Here is a 25,895-nt window from a genome sequence, read left to right as displayed (position 1 = left end):
CTTGAGATTCTCGGCGCTGAATTCTTTTTCCAGGAACTTATAAAACTGTTCCCTGCCTGCAGGGTCGTGCAGAAGCTCCTGTAAGGAAAAGGCCCAACGTCGAACTCGCCTAGCCGGGACATCCTTCCTGCAAAAGTGAGAAAAATTAAAAATAAAACAAAACAGTTCTATGAAATATGTGTTCGCCTAAATAGTTATCGTTATTATTATTCATATACAGATAAATTAGCCGCTTTTGAATCGACAACAGTCAGCACAAATCTGAATATTTAACGTGTAGTAGAATTCTAAAATCTCGCGATAAGTTTAATGAACCTAGAAGGTTAAAAAGAAGTATTTCACTACGTTCGTACTAAATTTGCTTTATATTTTTTTATTTACATTTTTACGAGTCATAATTCCATTTCATATCCCTATAGCAACAGCACAGTTTCATGCTAAGTGTTTATATTTTCATATAAATTTACTTACGTCTGTTTTTCGAGTTCCCAAAACTCAACACTATCGGATATCCATGGATTGGAAGGCTCTGGAACTGTAAGAAAAGGATCGTATTCTTGATACTGTTCGAAGTATCCGCTATACCTGGAAACAAAAGAAATACTATTAACATATTTTAATTGAGAGGACAGGATTGCCAAAATTCCATATTCCCCCATAAAAAAAATAAAATAAAAAAACTTTGGCAACCCCATATTCTCTGATTCTAATGCTACAATCAGCGCCACCTGTCAATGAAAAAAAATGCAATGATCTACAGATAAAGTACAAATTCATGCGCAAAAAAAAGTCACTCGTATCTTTTCTATAATAACACATTTACTTTGGCGAAATCAACTGATCATTTCTAAACAAAAACATATCTTTCTTAACTACATCGAGCCTACACGGTAGACAAAAACATAACAGACGCAATAATCTGCAAGAAGTGCGAAACGAAATTTTCATTTATTTATTTTTCCCTTTCCTTTGGTACAGTCTTTGTTCTACTTCTAAACACAACTAAAACCTCTGCATCCTGGGATTCCCAACAGCTGCGCAACTAATCCACATATGTTTCTTGATTAACGTAGTAGGCTCGAGTCGACTGCAATGTGGAAAGATGCCATCTGCTCCTATCGAATATTTTTTTTGTAGAGCCACAAAACATTCCTTTGATGCCCTTCACAAAATACGGAGATAATTTTTTTATTTTTCTTCTTTTTTTGGGGGGGGGGTATTCAGAGTTATGTACCTCATTTCGTCTCTTTATTAAGGCAAGAGAAGAAAAGAGGTCGTCTCTTCTTCATCTTATTCTTTTTTATCCTTTCTTTAGAAACCAGATATGCTTACAGATATTTTATTTTCCAAGCTACTAGCAACGTATCGCCAGGGAATTGTTAGAACATTTTAAGCCCATCTTAGGTGAAATGAATATCGGCACTTGGGGAAATCTTTCTTCTTCTAATAAATTATTCATCCCTCTATTTAACAACATTAATTCAAAGTTCCACTTCCTTTTAACCATTACCGTCTTCATGTATAATTCATGGTTCTCCTGCGAACGCAGCTATTATTTCACTAGCGAGATATTTAATCTTATTACAGATGAAGTTATAGAGGCCGTATGAAATATTTCGTCGTTAGTTCAGTGTGATTATATCAACGATTTAGTTTCCACAACAATTTTCAAGGAAACAATGAATGCGACATAACGTTAGTAATATTATTAATATGATCTAGGCTTAAAATATGATCATAAATAAAAAAAAAATCATCCAAACGATACGCTGAATAAATGGTTGTACATTTCTGAAATTTAAACATTGTTGCAAACCACGGCTGTGACGTAACAATATGAGTCAGGAAAAGCACATGTATCAACAATAATTAATTGATACTAGATATCAACCCATTAGTTTTTAATGTCTACTACCAATAAACTGAAAGTAGATATCAATTTATTAGTTTTTCGTAGGACTTGATTAATGTTTTTATGCTTCAAATTAATGTTTTTATGCAAATTTACATAGCTAGTTTTGTGATCTTTTCATGAGAGCACTATAAAGCATTGAAAGTTCAGAAATTTTCTTGTTGCACATAATTTTTACACAGTTATACGCATATACATATTTTGAACTTTCAGTTGCATTTAATTCGTTTATTTTAATTCCAAACTTATCTTTCGTTTTTTTTTTAAATTCATAATAGGAATGAAGAAGCTGAAGATAAATATTATTAGTGAAAAATAAAAGATTTGTCGAAAAACTGAATATTTCTCAGTGATTCCTTTTCCCTAATGTCTATCAATCATCCATTCCTAACCTAATCTAGATCCGATACAGTTCTGTGGATGGATTGAGGTTCATGAAAAGAAACACCATTAAAATAAGGTGTGTTTATATATTCTTCCTACTCAGTACTAAGTTCGTCAGTTTCAATACCTAGTCTTGGGTTTTTCTGGAGAGATTTCTGGATTTACTTTCACAAACCATCCTTAGAACTCAATATTTATTTTTTTTATCAAAATTTAAATTCACAGCAGCTGAATAGCTGACCAGAAATAAAGGACAAAAATTGTTCAACTTACGATTCTGCTACTTTGGAAATTTTCACATTCCTTCTGTCTATCCTGCTTTTCAGTGTATCTATCTGTAAAATAAAATATCGATATTAGACCGACATAACATCAAAAATTCACATACGCAGTTATATATGTACGAATATATTTAAAAAAAAGTAAATGAAAACCCATATAATGAAGGGAAGTGACGTCACAACTAGGTTATGACGTCATATTTCCGATTTAGTTACTCCGTTGGATCTCGCCTTTTAAATAAAAAAAAAATGTACTTAATTCCTACACCCAAAGTAGATTTCATAGTCCTTTTATAAATATTAAACTTTCTTTATCTGAGATCAGTTTCATGTTACCCTTCTGGCGCGCGCGCGCTACACAGCGCGCTACAAAGAACTGCTCCACCACAATATCAAACTTTAACTCACCTCTTTCTTCAATGATTCCACTGGGTTATTAAGATCCGCTTCCGAAACACTCGGGCTTATTCGACCTCCTGACACGGAGCACTGCAGATGCTAGAAGTAGTAAATTGGATAGTATGAGTTGGAACAAGCAGCAGAGTTTGAAATTATATAGAAACATAAACTAGCGATATCCGAATGTAGTTCAAATAAATGTTATAACCTGGCATTCCACTCAACGAGTATATTACAAAATCTATTGGGTAACTGTGGCATGAAATCTTAGCTTTCAATAACGAAACCTACCAAAATTGCCGTTGCTATAGCGACATAGTAGAAACGCGCTAGTCTAGAAATTTGATTCAACAATCAATTCAGTTATCACGTGATCTCAGAGTAACTTGTTGATTGCAACAATAAAGAAAGTTTGAAATGTTGTAACAATGACAATGCATGCTAATTTCAAAACGTGCACTTGCATAAATATTATAAATAACAATAAAATATCATTTCAACTTATAAAACTTCATTGTTTTTGGTGGGCACTAGCGTATACATTTGTTTTTAATGAATAATCGACATTTACGTTTAATGGCCATGGAAGAAAAGAACCGGAAGCAGAAAACTCTACAAGAAAAATAGAACGAGCGACCAGAGGGCTATCCGTTATGTGAATTGAGGTGAAAGGGGAACAACCAGACAGTCTCATGAGGCCATCCACAAGCACTTCGGGCTGTTCTGTCTCGGATAGTAGTCTTTATGTGAGTGATGGCAAGCAATTTTTCTCACGTTCTGGCACGCAAAGAAAACGGTTTCGATCCGAAGTGCGTCATAAATCCTCATTTAACGCAAACAGCACGTTCCATTCTGTTCAGGCCGTCATGCCGAGCTTCCAAATAGGAGGACACAAGGCGAAGCAGGAAAAACAAATTTTATAGCCCGAAGATTTGGGGAGGTTCTCCACTGTTAGCTGGACCGAGATGTGCGTTCACGTTTTTCACGGATTTATTTAGTTTTCTTTTGTAAGGCAAAGAAGAAATAATGGACATTTCGATAGTTGAAGTAAACACATACATCAGTCAGTTAATTGGGATTCTGCTTGTTGTCATAGAGTACACCTATTTTGTTCTTGATAGTGATAAACTGTATACTTAGACGTCTGTGCTGTTGATGCAGAAGCCTACGCTAACAGTGTAGATCATCCGGATGCGATCATCTCAACTTTATAAAGTGAGATGGAGAAATCCTACTAGTAAACAACGTTATTGTCGAGAAAATGAGAAGTGATACTAAGCAAACGAAAAAAATAAATAAATAAAAAAATAACAAAAAAGTTTCAGAATAGTCTACACCAAGAAATCTGCGCAAGGATAGCTGCTGCTAGACACACTCCCCACTTATGCCTTTGCAGTTTTCTATAAGAACTTTCATTACAAAGGGAAAATGATGAAATTCTGGTGTGCTGATTGATTATGACGTCATAATCAATCAGCTAAGCCTATTGATTAGCAATAGGCTTAGCAATTAGCCTATTGCACTGGAATCGTTTTTAATTTTTCTTTTTACTTCCACCCGCGAAAGGTTAAAAAAACCTACTACTAGCCCACCCACAGATTTTTGTTCTTTTATTAATTTTTATTTATTTATTGTATTTTATTGATTTTTTTTTTTCTTTTGCATAGTCCGGAAACCCTGCTCTATACACCAAATGTGAAACTTTTCCCAATTCATTTCAGGTCTCCAACAAGCGGCGTCCAAAATGGCTTGAAAATTCATGCCCATAGCCTATTGGTTGGAGAGTGGATATGCTAACCGTGCGACCAAAGTGAGGGAATTACATTTTATGGAAAGGTATCAAATATTTTACAATCGGTATAGATGAAACCCTTTGTCGGAAAGACCTGGGTTCGATTCCCGTCCAAGATGTGATCGACTAAAGGTGAATTAGCCGGTCTCATACGGAGGTAGAGGGTTTTTTCACCCGGAAACTCAGGTTTTTCATCCCTCAGAACAGACAACCCGACCCACTGAACACACACGAATTTACAGCCATAAAATAGATACTAATTCTTCATTAGGAGGGATCAATCCGTCCCCCCCCAAAGGGAAGGGGGAGAAAGGAGGAACCCCATACAAATAAAAAGATAAAATATTAATGCTATAATCAGTTCGAGTGAATAAGCAACCAAATAGTATACTTATTTGCTAGATGCGATGTGATTTTTTATGTAAAGGTGTCTCTGTGAATGACATCACACTCAGCCTGTGTCCCCCCCCGCCATGAAGATTTAATCTGTAACTGATATTTCTATTGAAAAGCAATAAATTATACTCTGCTTTTTCATCTAATAACACTGGTTAATCATTTTATGGAGAAGGAGAAACAAACTATCTCTGAGGCAACAGACCTGGTTTAGGGATGCTGTGTAGGTGACGTCATGATACAGTTTAGTAGCGGCAACTTCATCGACATTATTTCTAAATAATTAGTGGTGTTGTTGAAGTTTTTCAAAGGGGAATTTAAATTGATATTCTTAACATAGAAACAATAACGTTAGCCAAAAGCATCGGATGTTGAATCGCATCCAGTTTTGCGTGTACCTCAGCACTTGACTTATCGAGTTATCCTTCTTCTTTTTGCCTTTTTTTTTTATTAGAGGAAGTAAATAAGTGAAATGACGATTAACTAGGTCTTTCAAGATCTGTTAAGAGATGCGACCTGCACACATCTCCGCGAAAGAGACGATTGGAAATTCAACTTTGAACTGTAGTTACAGAAGGTGGAATTTTAGCGTAATTATTATTATTATTATTACTTGAGTAGTCCCTGTCTTACGTGGGAAAGTTTTAAGGAGTACCATTATTGTCAAGAATCCTCCCCCCCCCCCAAAAAAAAACTTTAATGTTGGTCCGTAAAATAAGATTTTTTTAACATTACCGACAATCCCACACTTGTACGTAAGAAATCACGACCTTTATAAATGTCATTTCCACTTTGCTTTAAACTAATATCGTAAACTTAATAGAACATTTCTAGAATTTAATATAAAGAGTACGTGCATTATCCAGACAATCTGTTCATTAATGAAAACCAATCAGCAAGTTCTACTCCCCTGAAGAAAGTCTTATTTTCTTAGCACTTAATGGAAATATAATATCAAATGTAAATAATAAGAAAAAAAATTCCTATGCCTTACTTTGGAACTCTTAATTGGCTTGTTCATCCTGCAGGCCTTTTTAATATCAATTTCTGTTGTATTTACACATCCAGGCTGAAAGTATAAAAGGAAAGAAACAAAATAGAGTTTCGTCTGCCTCAGCTGCAAATGACATTTTGTGTATTGTTAGGCGCGCGCTGTCTAAACAATGTGCGTGCCTTTTATCTTTTGTTCAATGTAATAACAGAGAATGGGAATTTATCCAAGTGGAAATAAAGTAAGTTATTTCGTTTTTTGGTAGAATAAGTCATTTTCACTTTATCTCTGTACAATGAACATATCGCATTTTTAAGTGGACAATCCTATTACAGAATTAAACGTTAGCTTAATTGTGAGCTGTGTTTTGTGCATAAAATCTGTATTTGTAAAGTGAACTACTTAGTATCTACTTACCACAGGCCTATGTACATCCCAGAAGGCTCTTTCTTGACTGTCTAAAACTTTCCTTTCCAACTTATCTCTTTTCTTATCCACCCTGTAAAGAAAAAACGGATGTAACACAATACAAATGCGCTTATAAGTAAACAGCAGACTAATTATTTTAAAAGTAGCTGCTTGTCATGCGTAGCAACTAAAACCAATTACTGAAACTACCCATTCGATTTTTATATATATATTTTAGTTTCTAATCCGAATTAAGGTTCAAGTGAAATGTGTATCGAGTCACATACTTAATGCATGAAACTCTGTACCTAAACGAGGCTACAGATCGCTTGTTTTTATCGTTAACATAATATTAAAATCAAGATCTAAAACATTTACTGTATTATATTTTTGAACGTGGTCATACTTACTTTGCCTGAGCTTCTGCCTGCATAAAGATAAATTCCCATTTTCTAGAAAACATTTTTTGTAATCGGGCCAAGTTTTCTGCTTCGTAATCGGCTAGTTCTAATCTGGTTTTGTTTTGCATCGTCCTCTTGCACAAATAAACCGCTGAGAAAGGAAAAAAATAATAATTTCACACATCGAAGATTGTATTTAGAAGGTTTGATTAAATACAAGATCAGTAAGAGGGAACTGTGAAAGGAATTGTAACGTTAGGAAAATTCAAATAGTCAGGAACATCATTTAATATTGACAATTACCTCGCTTCTGTTTGTATGGAGCAGGAAAACCTTACGCAGAACAATTGCTATTAGCTGAAGTTCCCTATAGTTTAACTAACAATAGAACAAATCAAAAGATAGACGGGAAATAGATGAACTTACCGTAGTCTGTGTTTTCCGGTTCCCAGCAATTGGAAGGCCAAAAGTAGGGGGTCTGAAATAGAAATATATGATTTATAAACCGACTTGTTTGACAAAAAAAAAAAAAAGTGAAAAAAAATAGAAGTTGAATTCAGCAAGAAGAGCCTCCGTAGCTCTGTCGGTATAGACGAAGCCCTGCTCGGAAAAACCTGGGTTCGATTCCCGTCTAAGACGTGACCTTTATCTGGTCTCTTTCGACGAAAGGTGAGTTAGCGGGTCTCACACGGAGGTAGGGAAGTTTTTCGTCCCCCCCCCCCAAACAGACAAACCAACCCGTGAACACACGCATCTACAGACATAGGACACTTCCGGAATAGGATTACGAATTCGAAACCTACTTCCGGTTTCGAATTCGTAACAGGCTACTAGGCCTAACTCGTAAAGGAAGAAGATGAAACAGGAGCTGATCTTTCTGTTCTTAGAATTCCATATTAATTGACCACATGCTGCTTTTTGTTACCATAGTAACAGGGTCTGTAAATATCATAATAACAGCGCCTGGTTATAGCATTATAATGATTTAAAGGACTTCTGCGTTTTTTTTTTCCTTTTTCCTTTTGTGTTTCTTACGAATGGATTACATAAGAAAGGTTTAAAGACTCTTTAGAAATGTCTTCAACTAAAACCAGTTTATCGCATTATCCAAGTAAGTGCGAAAGAGTTTTTTTTAAAAAATGTTACTTTTAACCCTTCCGCTCAACTGTACAAAGCTAGTAAGGCTTGTTTCTGATACGTGACTAGTATCTAACTGTACATCATTCCCAGGAGAGAAAAGGGAAATCACTATTACTTTCTGTCTCTTCTCCACACTTCTACTTCCAATTTAAACACAACACTTCAGGAAGATACAAGATTTTCGTTGGCATTTTGTCAAAACCCGAACTAAGAACTTCTGCTTTAGCCAGATACCTCCCCCATGTAAATACTCCGGTCATGTAATGGACAATACGTGAGCGGGCAAGTAAAGTTCCCAGAGACAACATCTTTGAAAGACTTCACAGTTTAGCTACGTGTTCTGTAGATAAAAAAGGAACTTCGCCAGTTCTCTACGTAATCGAGTCAGAAAGGCTCTAATAGAAATGTCCTCGAAGATCAGATCACAATTTGATACACTAGTCTTTAGACTGGAGTGGTAGAAGTCCCTTCCCCCCCCCCCCCCCCATCCGTCCTTCCGATGGTGCACTTCTTCGCTTGTCATGTGAATGGCGACTGGTCTATCGAATCACGTTCTCAATGGCCCGATCATCCAGATTTTACCGTTGTTAATTTGAAATGATTGATCAGAAGGACAATAGGATAAGTCGATAAAAAGAAAACTTCTTGGTTCGTTTTTCCCGAGGTTTATCTACTAAAAATAAATAACTAAAGACCGAGCCTATTTTGGAGAACTGCCCAAGGATTTTACAGAATAAATGCTGAACTTCGCTTGAGCTTTCTGGTCAAAATAATTCCATTAGATAATGTGTTTGTGAATTGCTACCTGAGAAAAAATGCCCCGCTTGCTTATCTTTACAGGCCCACGAAACTAATACGATACACATCACAGTTCCAAGATTTTTTTTACTTTCAATAGCCTGAAAGCTATCCCACAAAATAATCATTTTTTTAAGAAGGAAATAACACTAAGGTTCATTTATTTCCTGCGTTTTATTTTTTAAATTTAAATTTGTTAGTCATTTTATTGTGTTTTTTAAACTACTTAAGATGTTAAAATTTTGTTATAACTAATTGTAGTATTACAAAATAAAATAGCTTTAGAAAAATACACCTTTTTATTAGTTATATACTTTACATCCTTTAATAATGTTTTTGCTTTTAGAAAAAACTTGAAAATTCTGTACTCTATTGGGGTTACTTCATCAAGTTTTTCAAAACACACACAAAAATTCTGTTCCCAGAAGACTTACAATGCAGTTTACCGCTCCCCCTATCTAAATTCCGACCAGCTACGTTACCAACACCGCCATTTACGTGGATCAATAGAGTTCTCGTAATTGATGCTAAAACTCCTTAGAGACATTCCTTGAAAATTGCTAAAACGTGGCATTTCCCCGATTGTTCTCGGAAGCTAACTGTCCAAGTCTCCCCCTCCCCCTTCCGAAGTGCATTACTTAGGAGTCAGCTACGATTTTCAATCACTATTTATCTTTCGCCGACCGTTGCCATTTCTTCCATGTATAGCCCAACACGCACACACAGGGGAGCGGACTGTGCCGAATGAAAACAGGGGTTTAGCCACTGTCTGAAGGGAATGGTAGATGTTTTACGTGTTTCTAATCAAAGTTAGTCGAAAGACAGCTTTGGTCACAAAAGGGTAGAACCACTTAAGAAGTTTCAGTCTATTGATACTTTGAGATTAGTTGCGCTGTGGATGAAAAGGATAAATCTGATTGGATGCGTTTGATTGAATAATAAGAATAAAGACTAGTATAATTAAAACCACTTTGGTATTTAGACACTAAATTAATATGCACTCTTTTTTTGAAGTTTATCCTTAAATTATTTAGTAATTTTATTGTGTTTTTTTAAACTGATTAAGTTTTTAAATTTTTATTGCAATTAATTAAGGTACTACAAAGTAAAATAGCTTTAGAAAAATACACCTTTTTATTAGTTATATACTTTATATCCTTTAAAAATTGAATTGTTTGTTAATTATACGTATTTTTAATTATACGTATATATATATATATATATATTTTTTATTTTTTTTTTTTCAACTCGGCTATTGCCGTTACCCGAATATATATATATATATATATATATATATTTTTTATTTTTTTTTTTTCAACTCGGCTATTGCCGTTACCCGAATATATATATATATATATATGTATTCGGATAACGGCAATAGCCGAGCCTCAGTTAAAACTTCAGATGACGGGATAAAGAGTTCAAGGACTCGGTCCATCGCCCAGTTCTTTTAAGAACTTTAATTGTATATGGTAGTCATTAAGGATCGGTAGTCAGTGGCATGATTAGGCGAATCGCGGATAGATTGAAAGATTACGGACCGAGTGACCGGCAGGTGATATTTGTTGTCAATGTGTCCTGAACACCACGACATTATATATCAGTGCTCCTACCCAAAAAATTCAGAGTCCTGCATAAGTGCCGGTAAGGCTTCAACTGCACGGTAAGCATTTTTTTTCTTCTTTCTTTTCAACTTTAGATACTTCACATTGATAGTCATGGAAAAACAGCTAAATGAGACAATATTCGAGGAGGTATATAGAGAATTTATAAGACTAGGTGAACTACTTAACAATTAGCCGGGAAAAGTTAATCTTTATGACACGTTTCCCCCGGAAAGTGTCGCAGTAGATCAGTTAGAATCGGTGCCTTCTACTCCTTCAGACTTTGTAGAAGTGCGCGCACGCAAAAAGCGAAGAACAACAGAAGAACCGCACAAAGACAACGAAATGGAACAGGATGCTCAGGGTTCTGACGCCGCTATTTCTCCCAAAGAAAAGGTGCCTCCGATCATCCTTAGAGAAAAGCAGAGATGGGCAGCTTTAAGATCCACAATCCAATCTGCTTATTGGCTTCATTAAGGCCAAAAACATGGATGAAGGCATAAAGGTACAGCCAGCAACAGTGACAGACTATAGAAGGTTGACCAAAGAACTGGACGACAGAGGCATTCAGTATCATACTTTTGCGCTCAGCTCGGAAAAAAACTTAAAAGTGGTCCTTCGTGGTGTCTGTGAAGACATTGACACAGCAGAAATAGCTGCTGACCTTAATTCTCAGGATCTGCCTCCAGTCAAGGTCAGCAGAATGTACAAAGCAGACAAGACTCCCATGCCATTAGTCCTTGTTGAGATTCATAAAATATACAAGGATATTTACAACTTAAAAACGGTCTGTGGACTCACATTCACACCAGAACCACACCGGAAAAGATCATCTTCTGGGCAGTGCCTCAGGTGCGAGAAGTTTGGCCATGCCCAGAATCTATGCAGAGCGGAATATAGATGTTTGAAATGTGGGGACAGTCACTCAACCAATACCTGCACAAAGCCGAGGACGACGTCGGCCAAATGTGCCAACTGCGGTGGCCTTCATCCTGCGAACTACAAAGGATGTACTCAGCACCCAAAGAACAGACGGATGGAGGCAGTCAATCAGCCCTCTTCCTACGGTATATAAGAACACCAGCGGCCCAGGCATCAAAACCGGAGATTCAGCGGCCACAGTCGGAGACCTCCAAAAATAGACACCCAAAAGCAAACAAGGTTATGCCGATGTGACCCGTACAAATAGACCAATACTAGAACAAAATCAACCAGTAGCGCCTAAAAATCTAACAGCTGTTATTACGGCTCAATTGGCAAACATGCTACAACATTTCAGCCTGTCAAACCCTACTGCAACTTCCACTAAAAGATTTCTTCGTGAAACTCAGGTCATCCTCACAGCTCTCATAAATAAATAGTAACACACTCATTCCAACATCTCTTCCGATCGTTGCAGGGAATGCAAATGGCCTCAAAAACAAAATTCTGGAACTCCGAGATTTCACATATAGGTATTAACCAGATGTTATATTAATCAGTGAAACGCATTTAAGACCCTCAGGCAATCCTACAATAAGGGGTTATCGCCTATACAGAAATGATAGATTACTCTACAGAGGCGGCGGCACTGCCATCTTCATTAAAAACTACCACTAACCTTGAGATCACAGGTGTGGAAGTAGTCACCAGCTCCACTGGCAAACTGAAAATCTACTCGGCTTATAACCGTCCCCAAAAATCTCTACTACACTCTGACCTAAATGCCATCTTATGCGTCAGAGAGCCCACCATTATAACCGGGGATCTGAACTCCAAGCACCCTTCATGGAATTGCACAACCACCAACAAGAATGGTTGCATCCTTTCCAATTACTTAGGATCAAGCAACGATGTTGTGGCAGGCCCCACCGAACCAACTCCCCTCAGTACGTTTGGCACTGCTGACATCCTGGATGTAGCTATCCTGCAGGATATCAAACTTCAATACAGCATCATATCTATGGATGAACTATCATCCGATCACAACCCAATTCTGCTACAGCTGGGAAAACAAGAATATCTGTCTCCTCCTTCTCAGTCCTACATAGCATGGGAAAGACTGTCAAGCTTTCCCATGCTATGTAGCATGGGAAAGCTCCAGCACTCAAGGATTATATTGGACCTGTTCCTCACATATGCACAAAAGAAGAAGTAGAAACTGCAGTTAAAAATCTCACACAACAAATTAATTCTGCTATAACGGTAGCTACCTCCTACAAATCTGCCCTCAAGCCAGATCGTTCGCCTGAAGATATCATGAACTTGATCAGAGACAAAAACATAGCTAGGAAAAGATGCTGTAACACGTGTGCACCATAAGATAAAACAGCTCTAAATAGACTCTAAATGGGGAAGTAAGAGATGCACTCAAAGCTCATAGAGACCAAGTATGGGAAGAAAAGTTAGTCTCTATTTCACCCACTGATCACTCCATCTGGAGACTACTGAAAAATATCAGAAACAAAGACAGATCCCTTTCCCCAATATTCTCTGACCAGGGCCTTGCTCACACAGATGTAGACAAAGCAGAAGTTATAGCAAACAATCTGGAGGAACAATGCAGGCCTTCGTATGAAACTTGACTTTGATCACATATATAAGATTCACAGCAAGGTCAGACACTCACTCAAACTTCCTGACACTGACCATATTGCACCAACATCATCAGCTGAGATATATGACATTATTAAAAAATTAAAGAACAAAATGGGCCAGACGGCATCACTAATCGGGTGATCAAACTTCTGTCCCGAAAAGCAGTAATGCACCTGACCATAATTATAAATGCAATCCTAAGTCTTCACTATTTTCCTTCCACCTGGAAACTGGATGATGCAATTCCTATACATAAGCCAGGCAAGGATCCTCACCTGCCCCAAAATTATCGTCCAATCAGTCTCATCTCCAACCTAGGCAAGATTGCGGAGAAGGTCATCCTCGCACGTCTTCAAGCCTCAATAAATGAACTAGACATCCTTCCTAAAGAGTAGTTCGGCTTTCGGCAATACCACAGTACTACTCACCAAATCCACAGAATTGTGGAATACATTACTACCAGCTACAACTGGCGTCAATACACGGGAGATGTTTTCCTTGACCTATCCAAAGCATTTGTCAAAATATGACATTTTGGATTGTTACATAAATTTATCTCAGCTGGTATCTCCATTAAATTGACACATTTAGTTAGTTCATATCTGAAAAACAGGACCATGCAAGTCAAGATTAACGGCACTACCTCATCTCAGCGACCCATCTTGACCGGAGTGCCACAGGGATCACTACTGGCTCCATTGCTGTTCTCTGTATACATGTCTGATATCCCGCACAACCCAATGTCATCCATCATGGCCCTATATGCAGATGACACAGCATTATTAGTCAGATCTCTCCGACCACATTTCGTTACTAGAAAACTTCAAGAAAACCTTCTAAAATTAGAAAGATAGATCTCCAAATGGAGACTGCAAGTAAATCCCCTAATAAGATGTATTCTACAGGAGATATCGACCTTTTTGTGAAGAGAATAGCTGAACAAAAAGGTCGATAGCTCCTGTAGGAGACATCTTATTATTCAACACCAAAATTCCCTGGCAGACGGAAACAAATTACTTAGGTGTCGTCCTCGACAAAAAATTAACTTTTAACCAACACATCAAGGCTACATGTACAAAGGCATCTAAAGCCATCGCTCAGATCTACCCCCTAACAAACAGAAGCAGCAAGCTAAACATCAGAATTAAACTGCTTTTATACCAGCTGACGATTCGTCCTATAGCTACTTATGCTTCTCCAGCCTGGAGCCACACCTCTACTACAAATATTATCAAATTGCAACGGGTTCAGAACAAATGCTTGAGAATGATCCTAATCGTTCCATGGTTTGTCAGAAATCATCAACTTCACCGAGATACAAATATTCCTTATATCTTCTCCTTCCTACAAACTTTAGCTGCAAAGTTCTTCCTAAAGATGTCCCCTCATCCCAATGATCTAGTTCAGCAAGCTGTAGCCTATGAGCCTACGGATACATTGAAACACAAAAGACCAAAAGCCATTTTAACTTCCTTCGGTGATGTATAATCCCCATGCCCATTCTGGGCGAGCAAACTGCTCATAATATTTTCCCTCACTGTGACCGTAACAGACAACGGGGAATACGAAAAGCTTTTCGCTTCACCCCTTAAGTCATATATGTCAATTGTCATAATTGTATATTAGGTATTTATTATTGGTTTGATTGATTGTCATATACCTTTAAAAAACTTTTATCGTGAAGGAGAAATAGAAGTAACGAACTAATTAATGGGTGGAGCAATCTTAAAAATTCCTGATTCTTTATATTTATATAAAGCAAAAGTATTACAATGTCACAGCATGTGTGTGTGACGTCACAGAATGGATACAAACAAAATCGGAACAAATCTAAAAGTAGGTCAGCCTCCCTCGGAGAATCAACATCATTCAACTCATCACAGAACACACCCAAAACGTAAATTAATCCCTGAACGATGCACTCCAATGACATTAACACAAGAAGTTTCATGTTTTTAAATAAGAAACTTAACTTTCGTATCTAATTAATTCTCAGCAAAATGTAATATGTGCATTGACGTAATGTTTTTCGACTAAGTTGACATTTTTTAGAATTATATCAGTACAGTAGAAAATTCAATTACACGTATAAAGTTGTCTAAAGCGAACAAATCAATTTCTGTAAAAGATCTTTCGATTTATTTTTCGACGAAGTTTTAATTAATGTAATCTCTCCTGCTAGTTTAATTTAGAGATTAGATCATTTAGGAGAAGACTTGAGATGGAGAACTCAGCATGGGGTATCCAGAATATATTTCGTGTAGTCGTTCATTTCTATTGCAATAATTAAACCTTTGACAATTAACAGAAATGAGACAGTTTCCTTAATAAGACTCGATCCCATTCATCCCTATTAGCATGTAATCACATACTGCAAGACCAGGGCTTAATAAACACGCACCCTGCTAATTCGTAACCGTTTAATTAATGAAGATAATTTGAACTACCTTTCCGTGGAGATAAGTTCTCAATTTTAGAATATCGTTTCGAATACAAGTTAAAATTATTCATGTTATTCTTACTATTCCTTAAAAGTAATTAACAATTTTCGATAACAATATTCAATCAATTTGTAGCGCCATCTGCCGCATCTAGTATGAATGAGCTTTTTTTTTTATTTCGTAAATAATACTGACTTGTTGAGAGTGGCATTTCTTACCCCAAAGTGGCTCTAAAATGTTTTACGATAAAAGCAAAATCCATTTAAGTACACGCTTCACCTAGAAATGAAAACGTAAACATGCAAATTGACTTCAGTCTTACCTGGAACCTGTAGAAAGTCCCATCCGCTTTCACAGTAAGAATATGGTCTTCGATAGGGAAGAAATAGCCCTGAACTGCCATCAGATGCGACAAATGTAACGCCTCGGCTGAGAAAGAGAATGCAATTAAATGAATGATTTAAACCAATAAATAAAGTTATTCACATCAAAATGATTACAGTTCAGAATTATCAGATTAACATACCGAATTATGTCTATCATTTCTGTATAGAAATGAATGCTAAGAACAGTTTCTGGCAGTATAAGCAACCACTTTGCAATGCCGAACACCCAACACGTTCCGGCAGCAGAAATACACTGAACACTGGTAAAACTAATTGCTTTGTTACCCTAGTTTCTCCATCTATAGAATATCCAATGATAGCTACGGTTCCTGCTCATTTATTTAAATGATAATAAGTAATCCCACACCAAGAATCTTATAAATTAACAAAAAAATTAATCGTCTGTTGTACACAAAGTCCAGATGGTCAAAACGACAATTTTTTTCAACAATTCCTAGAGCCTCCATAACTTTTGAAGAAGCAATGTATGTACATTGAAGGATACTAAAATGACCCACCGTACTTGCTCTATTAGAATTTATTATAAGTTAATGAGATGTTTTTCTGGTTTTTCCTTTTTCTTCTTTTAGTAGGTCGTACTTTCTTTATCAGGTTTACATTAGACGAAGTTTTTCTGGATCTTGATGACTTTGGGCTGTTCATAGTGCGGTTATTCGAGTCATTTCTTATCTCATTTTGTTGCTTGCCAAATTTCTTTCTCTGAAAATGACTCCAGAGGGTGCCATGAGGTGAGATAATAAACTAGTAGGTGTTGACCGTGTAAATATTTTAACTCGCTTACAGCGCAGAAGCCATTTTCTTTTTACCAATGACGTCAGCATGTTTCTCATCCGGCTGAATATATGACACAAGTTTGCGTTTTTCTGCTTGAAGGCTCAAGTTTTTTTTTTTTTTATTTTTATTTTTATTTTTTATGCTCATTACATTTCCTTTACTGATGCGATTATTTCCTTCCGTTTCTTGCGCTGACATTTGATTATTTGTCCCTTGACTGGCATTCCAAGTTCACGCAAGAAACAAAAACGTCATGCACTAAGGAGAAAAGCTGACGTTTGTGATTTTCGTAGAAAAACTTTAAGCAGTAATTTCGCACGAAATTTGTATTCCGTAAGAGGCACAAATAAAAGGCTACCGACAACGAAAGATAACGTGTATTCAGACAGTTTGAAACAAAATATAATTAACTCGTCAGCGAAACCAAACGAATTATGATAATGAATCAAAAACCAATTACAGCAGTTTAAAAAAAAAAAAAAAAAAAACTAATAATTCAGCTAATAGAATATGTGACCTTGACAAGGTCAAATTTATTCGGTTGAAACGCATTAAAAAACCCTATCAAAAAATTATAGCAAGTTGTTATCCTACCGCAAACGCACAATTTTCTTTTAAAAAAAAAGTTGTTTTAATATGTTGTAGTAAATAAGCAGCGAACTAATTATTCTGGTTTTTATAAAAATGAAACTCTTATTTATTTAATTTATCAATGAAATCCCTTTTATTTAATAATAAAATTATTATTGCTATAATTATCATAAGAAAATACTAATATATCTCGTCATAATTTATTCTATATATATAAAAAGATAAGCCGAAATTTGAAACGTCCAACAATGTGTTTGCCTCCATGAGACAACAATTTGTTATTGCTTATTGTTATCGCTTCAGGATTACAACAATCAAACTCATTGTTGACTAAGCCCGGGATTCGGGAGGTTGGGCGCCGTAAGGCAGAACCCCCCCCCCCCTCTAGTATTATATAATAAAATAGTTAATATTTATTCTAGAAATTATCGATCTGAACAAAGATCTGAACAAGAACATGAAAGGGTACTATAGAAATTTGACATTAAAATTTGACATATTAAATGCTACTGAAGGTTAAATTAAATGTAATATAGAAAAAAAAAACGAATTCTGTAACGCGATTTCATTCTCCAAAGATAGTTGACGAAGTTTTGTTAGTGCAAACATTTTCAAATTGGTAAGCAATTAATTCCTTTCTTGGCCATCATCAGTAGCCGAGCTCATGGTTCTCGATGATTTTCAAAGCATCAGGCGAGAGTGATGTTAGGATCATGAGATGACATTCGTGTTCCTAAACGCTTTCATTCATAGGTCCTATGTAAAATAAGGGAAGTTTTACAGACGCTTTTTTTGAGGTGCTAGGTTAAAAGCTATTTAACCTAGAAACTAAATAACTGTTTCGTTTCTGGGTGGAAGAAATCCACTTGCTTATTGCATCGACCAATTCGAAATGAGGTCGAAAAAGAGGCCTTTCAAAAATGTTATTCGAGGAAGGCTGTCACGAGGTTACTACATACTTACCTGAGCTTTAATTTACTGTTAAAATGCATTGAAACCTGAATTGGATATCCCAACGTGAGTAAGGGTTAAGAGCTCCTTAGTAAGATCAGTCGGTTTCGATTAATCTTTTTTTTTTTTTTTGCAAGATTCAGGTTCGAATCCCGTTTAAGATGCCAGCATTCATTAAGAATTAATTTGAACTACGTAACAGTTTTAAACCTACGGTTATTATTTGTTTTTAAAAGAGTCAGAAATAAGTCTGAAGATTTCTCTTTAAAATACCCAAACGTTGGTAATTTGTTAACGTCCATGTTTTTCCAGCCTAAATCCTTTAAAATAAATGTTTTGATGCAAATCATGGCCAAGAGTAATGTTTTATTTGATAAGTAAAATTAGAAGCTGTGATTTGATACTCTATTTACGCGAACCTCTGTAACCCATGGTAACGACGGTCTCTATTGCATACACAAAAGCTTGAATGAATAGGAGAATGAGCAACTACAATCAATACGCAAAGTGTTATAATGACCAGGGAGCGAGTCGCTCTCTTTTGTGCTGCTTGAAGAATCGTGGTGAAAGAAAAATGGTTTTCAGTCATTACAAGGTAGAAAATAAATAAAGTATAGCAGAACTGAGCAGTGTAATGGAAAGCCATCTCTTAGTAAATTATTTATTTCTTGAGTGTTTATTAATTTGACAAAATAAACGGCGAAACCCACAGGTTATTGATGTTTTCTTTTTCATCTTGAACTCAGTCTTGATTTTAATCTTAATCTAAACTTTTGACCTCGAGCAGAATGTTTTACATTAAAACCTTCGAAACAAAATTAACTTGATAAATTTAACTGATTCCAGGCAAAAACAAAAAATTCATATATTTTTCATATTTAAATAAAAAAGGTGTATAAGTTAATTATTAAAATATTTCATAAAATTTAAGTTTTGTAATAATTTTTTTAATTAATTACAATGAAAATCATACTTAACAAGAAATTATATTCAATTTAATTCTCTACCCAAGTGTAAGAAAACAAAGTTTGCGCTTGAATTATTTCTCGATTCTTAGCTATAGGCCATCTACTGGACGTACGTTATCACTTTATTATTATGAGTCAATTAACCTGTATCTTAACTACTACACTGATATCTTTGAGCCTAATTATTACGTAGGTGGAAGTAGGGATTATTCTGATAAGCCCAGTTTTGTATCGATTAATTCAATACCATCCTTTTCTATTAAATTAGATTTGTACATCGGGGATTTTGTTTACTCCTTTTCGTCAAGAGATATAATTAACTAATTTAGTTAGCTGCCAATCATGAGATTTCAACTAGACTCTAATACTAGATTATAACTAGCGAAAAAAAAATATTAAAAGCTCATAAGAGCTAAATTGGTTACCCCCCCTGCTTCCTAGAATATGTGTGAAAGACTTAATCGTCGTAGTTGCCAGTCGTTAAGCCTCCGTTCCAACTATAAGAGAACTAACTAATGCAAATACATCCCCTCAAACAATCCTTGCACTCCAGTTTCTCTATTTGTCTAATTAGGTTTTCTGTAAAGAGATAAATTAATCAGGTTTCTCAGTTCCTTCAACAAAAGCGGAAGTTGAAGAATGTTATTAAGGAGAACCATTGATGGTTCTCCTCTTTATGGATCTAAATATAGATTTCTATTGCCAGTCTATTCAGCGATAATAAATAGCATTAATTTCAACTAAATATAAAATATTTAAATAATAATTTCATTAACTATTTTTAATATATGCGTACATAATTCATTTTATCGCTGAACACTTACTCTGGTCTTCCACGTCCATGTTTTTCATCATCCATGCAATGAGGTCCGAACCTGAGAAAAATCAACGCAATAAATTTTATTTTCACATAAGTACTCATCTATACAAATAATATAAATAGAAATAAATACGTATTTCCATAATTTTGCAGAGAGTAAAACTAAATGATAAGATTTCAAGGTTTGCCATTGTGAAACGCAAACCTTCCAAGCTATTGGAGGAGACGCTTGATTTAAAAGTGGTGGGCGAAGTTTACAAATGAATAAAAATTGTATACCGGCATATGGTTAATTTAAGATTTCTTTTTCCAAGAAAATTAAGCAAGGTTTCAATTAGTTTTCTCTAAAATCGTGAGGCAGCAAGTATATAATCACCTGCTTCCCTCCCTTCCCCAACATAATTGTAGTCTATGCAAAACCAATCGTAGCTTAATGGTGAGATATGGGAATGGAATTACAACTGTGTTATCAGTATGGAATTCGCACTGTTAAGTTATTTCCCATAAAAGCTAATTCCTTTAGTTGGGAGCTTTTTATGCTTCAATGAATCTCTGTTGCCATGATTCCTGTAGTTGCTGTATACCTCCCTACGCAAATGAGACTAATTCAAATTTATAACGCTTTGAATCATCAAAAGTACAAATTAATTTGCCGGTCTTTTTGTGCGAGTGGATAGCGGATGTTTGGGAATGTCTTTAGGTGGTAGATGATGTTCATCGCCCGGTGTGACACCACCATCCAGCTTATTGGAGAACTGAAGTGGTTTAAAAATGTACACATTTGTTTCCTGAAGAAGAATTTCAGGAATATTTAACTCAGAGGATGATAAAAATAAATAAAAAAATAAAAAACGAAAAACGTGAATTTTAAAAATCACTTTATTGTTTGTTATACGATGCATCGCTTCTGCCCATGACCGACTACGAATTATAAGTGCATGAGAACGAAGTCCTTCACGAACCAATTAAAGGTACACTGCCAAGTTTGCAATGTGGAAGAAAGGGAGGCAAGAATCCATCGGGAAAAATATGTACACGAAGCACGCGATCCTGCATTGTCACGATAACGAAACACGTGAAAATGCGGACTCAAGGGGGTTAAAACAAATGCCCCAATACTACCTATCGATTTCCATCACGTTCGCAGGAAGTCTCCTAGACAAGACGCTCCACGACGGTGTAAGAAAAGTAGTCGAAGCTCCGAGGAGAGCTTGAGATTTCCACTGAACGCTCTTCTTCCTTCCTTCCATCCTTCCAGTCTGTTTTCATTGGCGGCTGATCGTAACTAGCAAAGTGCGCGTAGTTAGGAGTTTAGAACCAATGACATATGACTCCGTCATGTGTCATAACTTTACGTCAAAAAATTTCAAAAGAAAAAGAATGCGTAGCATTTGAACAAATCGCACAAATTATACCCGTTGGTAATTAATATACATCACTGTAATCATTATTACAAAAGATCTAACTAACTTACAAGAAAATGTAATTTTATTATCCAACACATCAATGCAAATGAAGAAATGAAAGGAACTTTTTTCTTCCTTCCACTTTTGTTTAGTTAAAACCTCCCAATCATTCGTTTGGAACTTGACGTTACTCATTCTGTATTTTCACAAAAGTAGTAAGGGTGAAAGTAAAGGGGATCTCATCATTGGCCCACTTAAAAAATCTAAAACAACTAATCTTCCAGAATTAGTTATTATGCAACAAAACAAAAATCAACCTCAAAATTATTCATATAATCCTTATTTAAAAGATCTATAGGTGTATAAAAATAATTATTATTATAAGTTTAACGTTTCTAAAAATGTTAGATATTTATAGAAAATATAATGGAAAAATTAAGTAGAAATCATTATATATACTATTTGCACACACACAAAACACTTATGATAGATAGGGAAGCAAGGCTTAAAATTTAATATGAAGAAATATTGCGATTTGTATAATCAAAGAATACAACTAGTGTTGATGTTGTAGTGCCAGAATGAGATGCGCCTTCTGAAATTTCTTTTGCAATTTCTTAGTCAAATTTACTAACATTAGAAGTGTTCCCTATGATTATGGTAATTCCCAAAATATGCTTTCGCTTTTTCAATCGACTTCTTTTTAATATTGTTAATTTGGCTGTTCTTTTTTTGCAAATTAGGATCCATAATATTCATTCAAATTAACGTTGCCATTGGATCTTATGCGCTCTGGATATATTTTGTCTTTTGGAAAACAGATAAGAAAAATTAGTTTGAATGAATATTGATTTATACTAAATTAGTTTGAATATTGATTTATACTGGTTTGTACCTGATATTTATCAGTATCTTTATCGTCTGTTATTCATTTGTTTATCGTGCGATGTTATATTTTTATGATTTCCGTCTAAAAAAGGTGTAAACCTAAAATTGTTCATAATAATTGTTTTTACTAAATTGTAAACCCTGCTCTAGAGACTAAATGTATGTATTGATTTTTTTAATATATCAAAGCAAGATAAAATTTATTAGCATCGGTAACAGCCAAAGTGGATGATTGAGAAATATCTGATTTACTTTCTAATTACATTGAATATTTTCCTTACAAGCCTCTCATGGATTAGTAGACCTTAAGTCAATTAATTATCCATGATGAAAGCAATAGGCGACGACACTAAAATGTCAAGATCGTTCATAAATTAGTAACCAAACATTCAAATATTTTCAGTGATTTTTTTTTTTTTTTCTTAAATAAGCTTGCGGTCGTCTCCTTGGAATAATTAAGTTAATGCTCAACTTTAAGGAAAGGTAGATGACGTAAACTTTAAGGAAATCCATTAAGTTTACGTCAACAATCCCGCCTTTGCCTTCTCATACATGAGTTTCTGTCTGAAAATTGCAAAGATCTGGAACGACAACATTGTGACCTTTTAACAAGTTCGTTTGTGTTATCGGAATAATGTGTCCCTAGGGACGAATTGGAATATTTTCATCTATCGGAAAAAATTAGGTTTAAAAATACATTGAATGAGCAATTAGCTACTATTATGGTTTGTCCTTATAAGGACTGGCTTAAAGGGGCGAAGCAAGAACGCTTTTCATCTTCTTCGTTATCTGTAGAGGACAGTGTAGGAATAAGGTGTTATTGAGCTGTTAAAGCTCTGATCATGGCAGGAGGGTAACAGCAATAGCCGAGCCTCAGTTAGAACTTCATTGGCTACAGCATTGCCATCCATTACCTTCCAAGGGTAACAGTTCTCAGTACATGATCTATTATATTATATAGTTAGGTGTATCCAGTGTTCGCTTAAAAAAAGTTAAAAGAAACTTCAAATGGTGTAAATTAAATACTTGAGAATTTCTTAAAAGTTTCTTCTTATTTCTTTCGCATTCGCATTTTTATCTATCTATCATAATGTATCCTTAGTTGTATAATATAATATTTTACTTTCAGAGCGATATCACTGAAGTAAATTGTATTTCTACTGTATATCCTGACTTTGGATTCAGAACACGGACACTACTTGTATTCAATGCACCCAAATTATGCAAAAATGTTGTTGTTGTGTTACCTGTGAAGACACTTGGAATCTTTGACATAAAACTTTTCACTGTCTTTACTGGAACGCCATTTTGTTCATCTTGCATCTTCTGGACTATCTTTTCCATCTGTAAATTAAGCAAAAAAATTGTCATAAAATATAATATTTATGAAAACAACGACGATACCAACTGTTTTATAACTGCAAAAAAGTAGATTACTTAGAAAAATCTTATAATAAAAGTACAATTTTAATATTCCTTTTACGTGTATCTTTTCCTGAGAATCTTGAGTATTGAACGAAGCTTACCCCCCCCCCCATCCTCTTTCAATTCGAGCACAAAGGGGATATTCAAAGTAATCACAGAGCTTTTCAGCATTGTATTTGTTACTAGGATGAAATCCTCTCTTTCTCTGTAAGATATGTTCCATAAATGGAATTGTGATGTTTGTAACTGGGAAATGCATTCCAAAGATATATTTTTTGTACAGATACATTGCAGCTTATGTTGGGTAAAATATGATTGACTGTCTTGCTTTCCACTTCTGTTCTTTCCATTCCACGCTTGTAAGTCCTGAATTTAAATTTTGCTAAGCACACAAGAAACGTAAATTTGCAATAAGATTACATTAAATCTTCAAAATAAAGTCAAAATAACATACGTTGTGTTTACTGCATGGTGTATATGCAGGAATATATGAAAAGAAATAACTTTCTTTTCCACTGAGGGGATGTTTGGGCCTAAAACTAAAAAACAGTTTTAGGCCTAAAACTATTTTTTTAATCTATAAAACAAATAGGGCTTGGGAATATACATGTACGTCCGCCCCCCAAACAATGTTTGCGAGCCTTCAAAGCTTATTCGTTAGTTATTTATAAATCTAATCCTTTCTCTCTCTCTCTGCTGTGACTGACCTTTTTTGTTTCTTATGTAAATGTATAAGTTACATTCTTTTTAGTTCCACTCGTTTTCATTGCACTTTGCAAGAAATTCATTCATATTACGAGGGCTGTTCAATAAGTAATAAGACTAATTTTACTGTCGCGAAACCACTTATCACAATATTAATTTCTGTGGAATAAAGAAATGTTGCTGTCTGTATTAACAAAAGAGGTTGATAGATGGCGTATACCCCTGTTTGACTATGGAATTCGTTATTATAAAATATAGAGCCAAATGGCCTGAATTTGACAAGTGGACCGTCGCACTAGACTGGATATCAGAGCTAATGTCTACTAGATTCACAGAAGAAATATCAACACAGTTCGATGATCGTTTAGAGACCAGTGAGGAGAACTCACTTGAAACCCTCTTGGGTGGAGTCAAGGTTATAATAGAGGATATAACGAAGAAGTATCTAGGCACAATTAGAAGACCAAGAGACCCATGGATATCTGATTCAACATGGTATCTGATCGAAAGAAGGAGGTGGGAGAAACAAACAGACACAGGGACTGAAGAATATAAGAATTACCCAGAGACGTCATCAAGCAGGACAGGGAACATTTTATGCTGATAAATGTGAAGAGTTTGAGTTTCTGATGAAAAGGCACAGTCTTAAAAGGATGTTCCGTTTAGTTCGACTCGGTAACGAGTTTTAGTTCAAACTGAATATATCAAAGACAGGAACAGTAGTAAACATTTTAAACAGAACTGGAAAATTTTGATTTGGAACCTCGTCCAAGTTTGAAAGAGCAGGTAAACAGTTTAAACAGCAATATGATCAGGTGAAGATGGAATCCAAGCAGAGTTAAAGCTACAGAGGATGGAGGGATAAGAGTTTTTCATAAATTGATTACAGTGATATGGAAGACACAATCATGGCAGAAAGTTGGTTTTCATACCACTAGACAAAAAGATGGATATGAAGGATTGAAAACACTATTCGTTTAATCTCTTAGGCAAGCAAGATTTTATTAACGATCATTGTAAACAGGATTGGGGCCAAAATTGAGGCAGAAATGCCTGAGGAACAAGCTGGTTTTAGGAAAGGTAAGGTTACCGGAGATTAGATCCTTTGCCTTAGACCGATCATAGAAAGGAATAAAGAATTTAGACTCCCTATGATAATGTGTTTTATAAACTGCTGCCAAGCTTTTGACTGTGTTCACCATGTTACATTGTTGGAGGTAATGAAAATAATCAACTTTCCTCACATTATCAGGTCGATACTAGTACAGTGAGCAAGAAGCCACCGTAAGAACAGATGCTGGATTGACTGATTGGCTTCAGGTTGGCAAGGTAGTCAGGTATTGATGCCTACTTTCTCCTCACCTGCTTAATATCTATGCTGAGGGCATCATGCCTATAGCACTGGATGAGCTTAACACAAGAATTAGGATAGATGG

The 25,895-nt window shown here is 35.5% G+C and overlaps 1 protein-coding gene across 1 annotated transcript in view; it reads right to left on the bottom strand.

Moving 5' to 3' along the window:
* LOC150097596 (regulator of G protein signaling 7-like) overlaps positions 1-25,895 on the bottom strand; it is a 198,394-nt gene that overhangs the window by 22,641 nt on the left and 149,858 nt on the right. Inside the window, exons 2-12 of the mRNA XM_090406784.1 lie at positions 23,577-23,673; positions 20,040-20,090; positions 15,847-15,953; positions 7,391-7,442; positions 6,974-7,115; positions 6,573-6,654; positions 6,159-6,233; positions 2,986-3,075; positions 2,570-2,631; positions 472-585; positions 2-127 (exon numbers count right to left, since the gene is read on the bottom strand). Coding sequence (XP_090262910.1) covers positions 2-127; positions 472-585; positions 2,570-2,631; positions 2,986-3,075; positions 6,159-6,233; positions 6,573-6,654; positions 6,974-7,115; positions 7,391-7,442; positions 15,847-15,953; positions 20,040-20,090; positions 23,577-23,673 — 998 coding nt within the window. The remainder of the gene's footprint in view (position 1; positions 128-471; positions 586-2,569; positions 2,632-2,985; positions 3,076-6,158; positions 6,234-6,572; positions 6,655-6,973; positions 7,116-7,390; positions 7,443-15,846; positions 15,954-20,039; positions 20,091-23,576; positions 23,674-25,895) is intronic.

This window comes from Typopeltis vanoorti, chromosome 17, assembly GCF_054136105.1.
Source record: "Typopeltis vanoorti isolate ZY-2024b chromosome 17, IOZ_Tvanoo_1.0, whole genome shotgun sequence".
NCBI classification, from domain to species: domain Eukaryota; kingdom Metazoa; phylum Arthropoda; class Arachnida; order Uropygi; family Thelyphonidae; genus Typopeltis; species Typopeltis vanoorti.
This window is presented reverse-complemented; position numbering and strand designations above follow the sequence as displayed.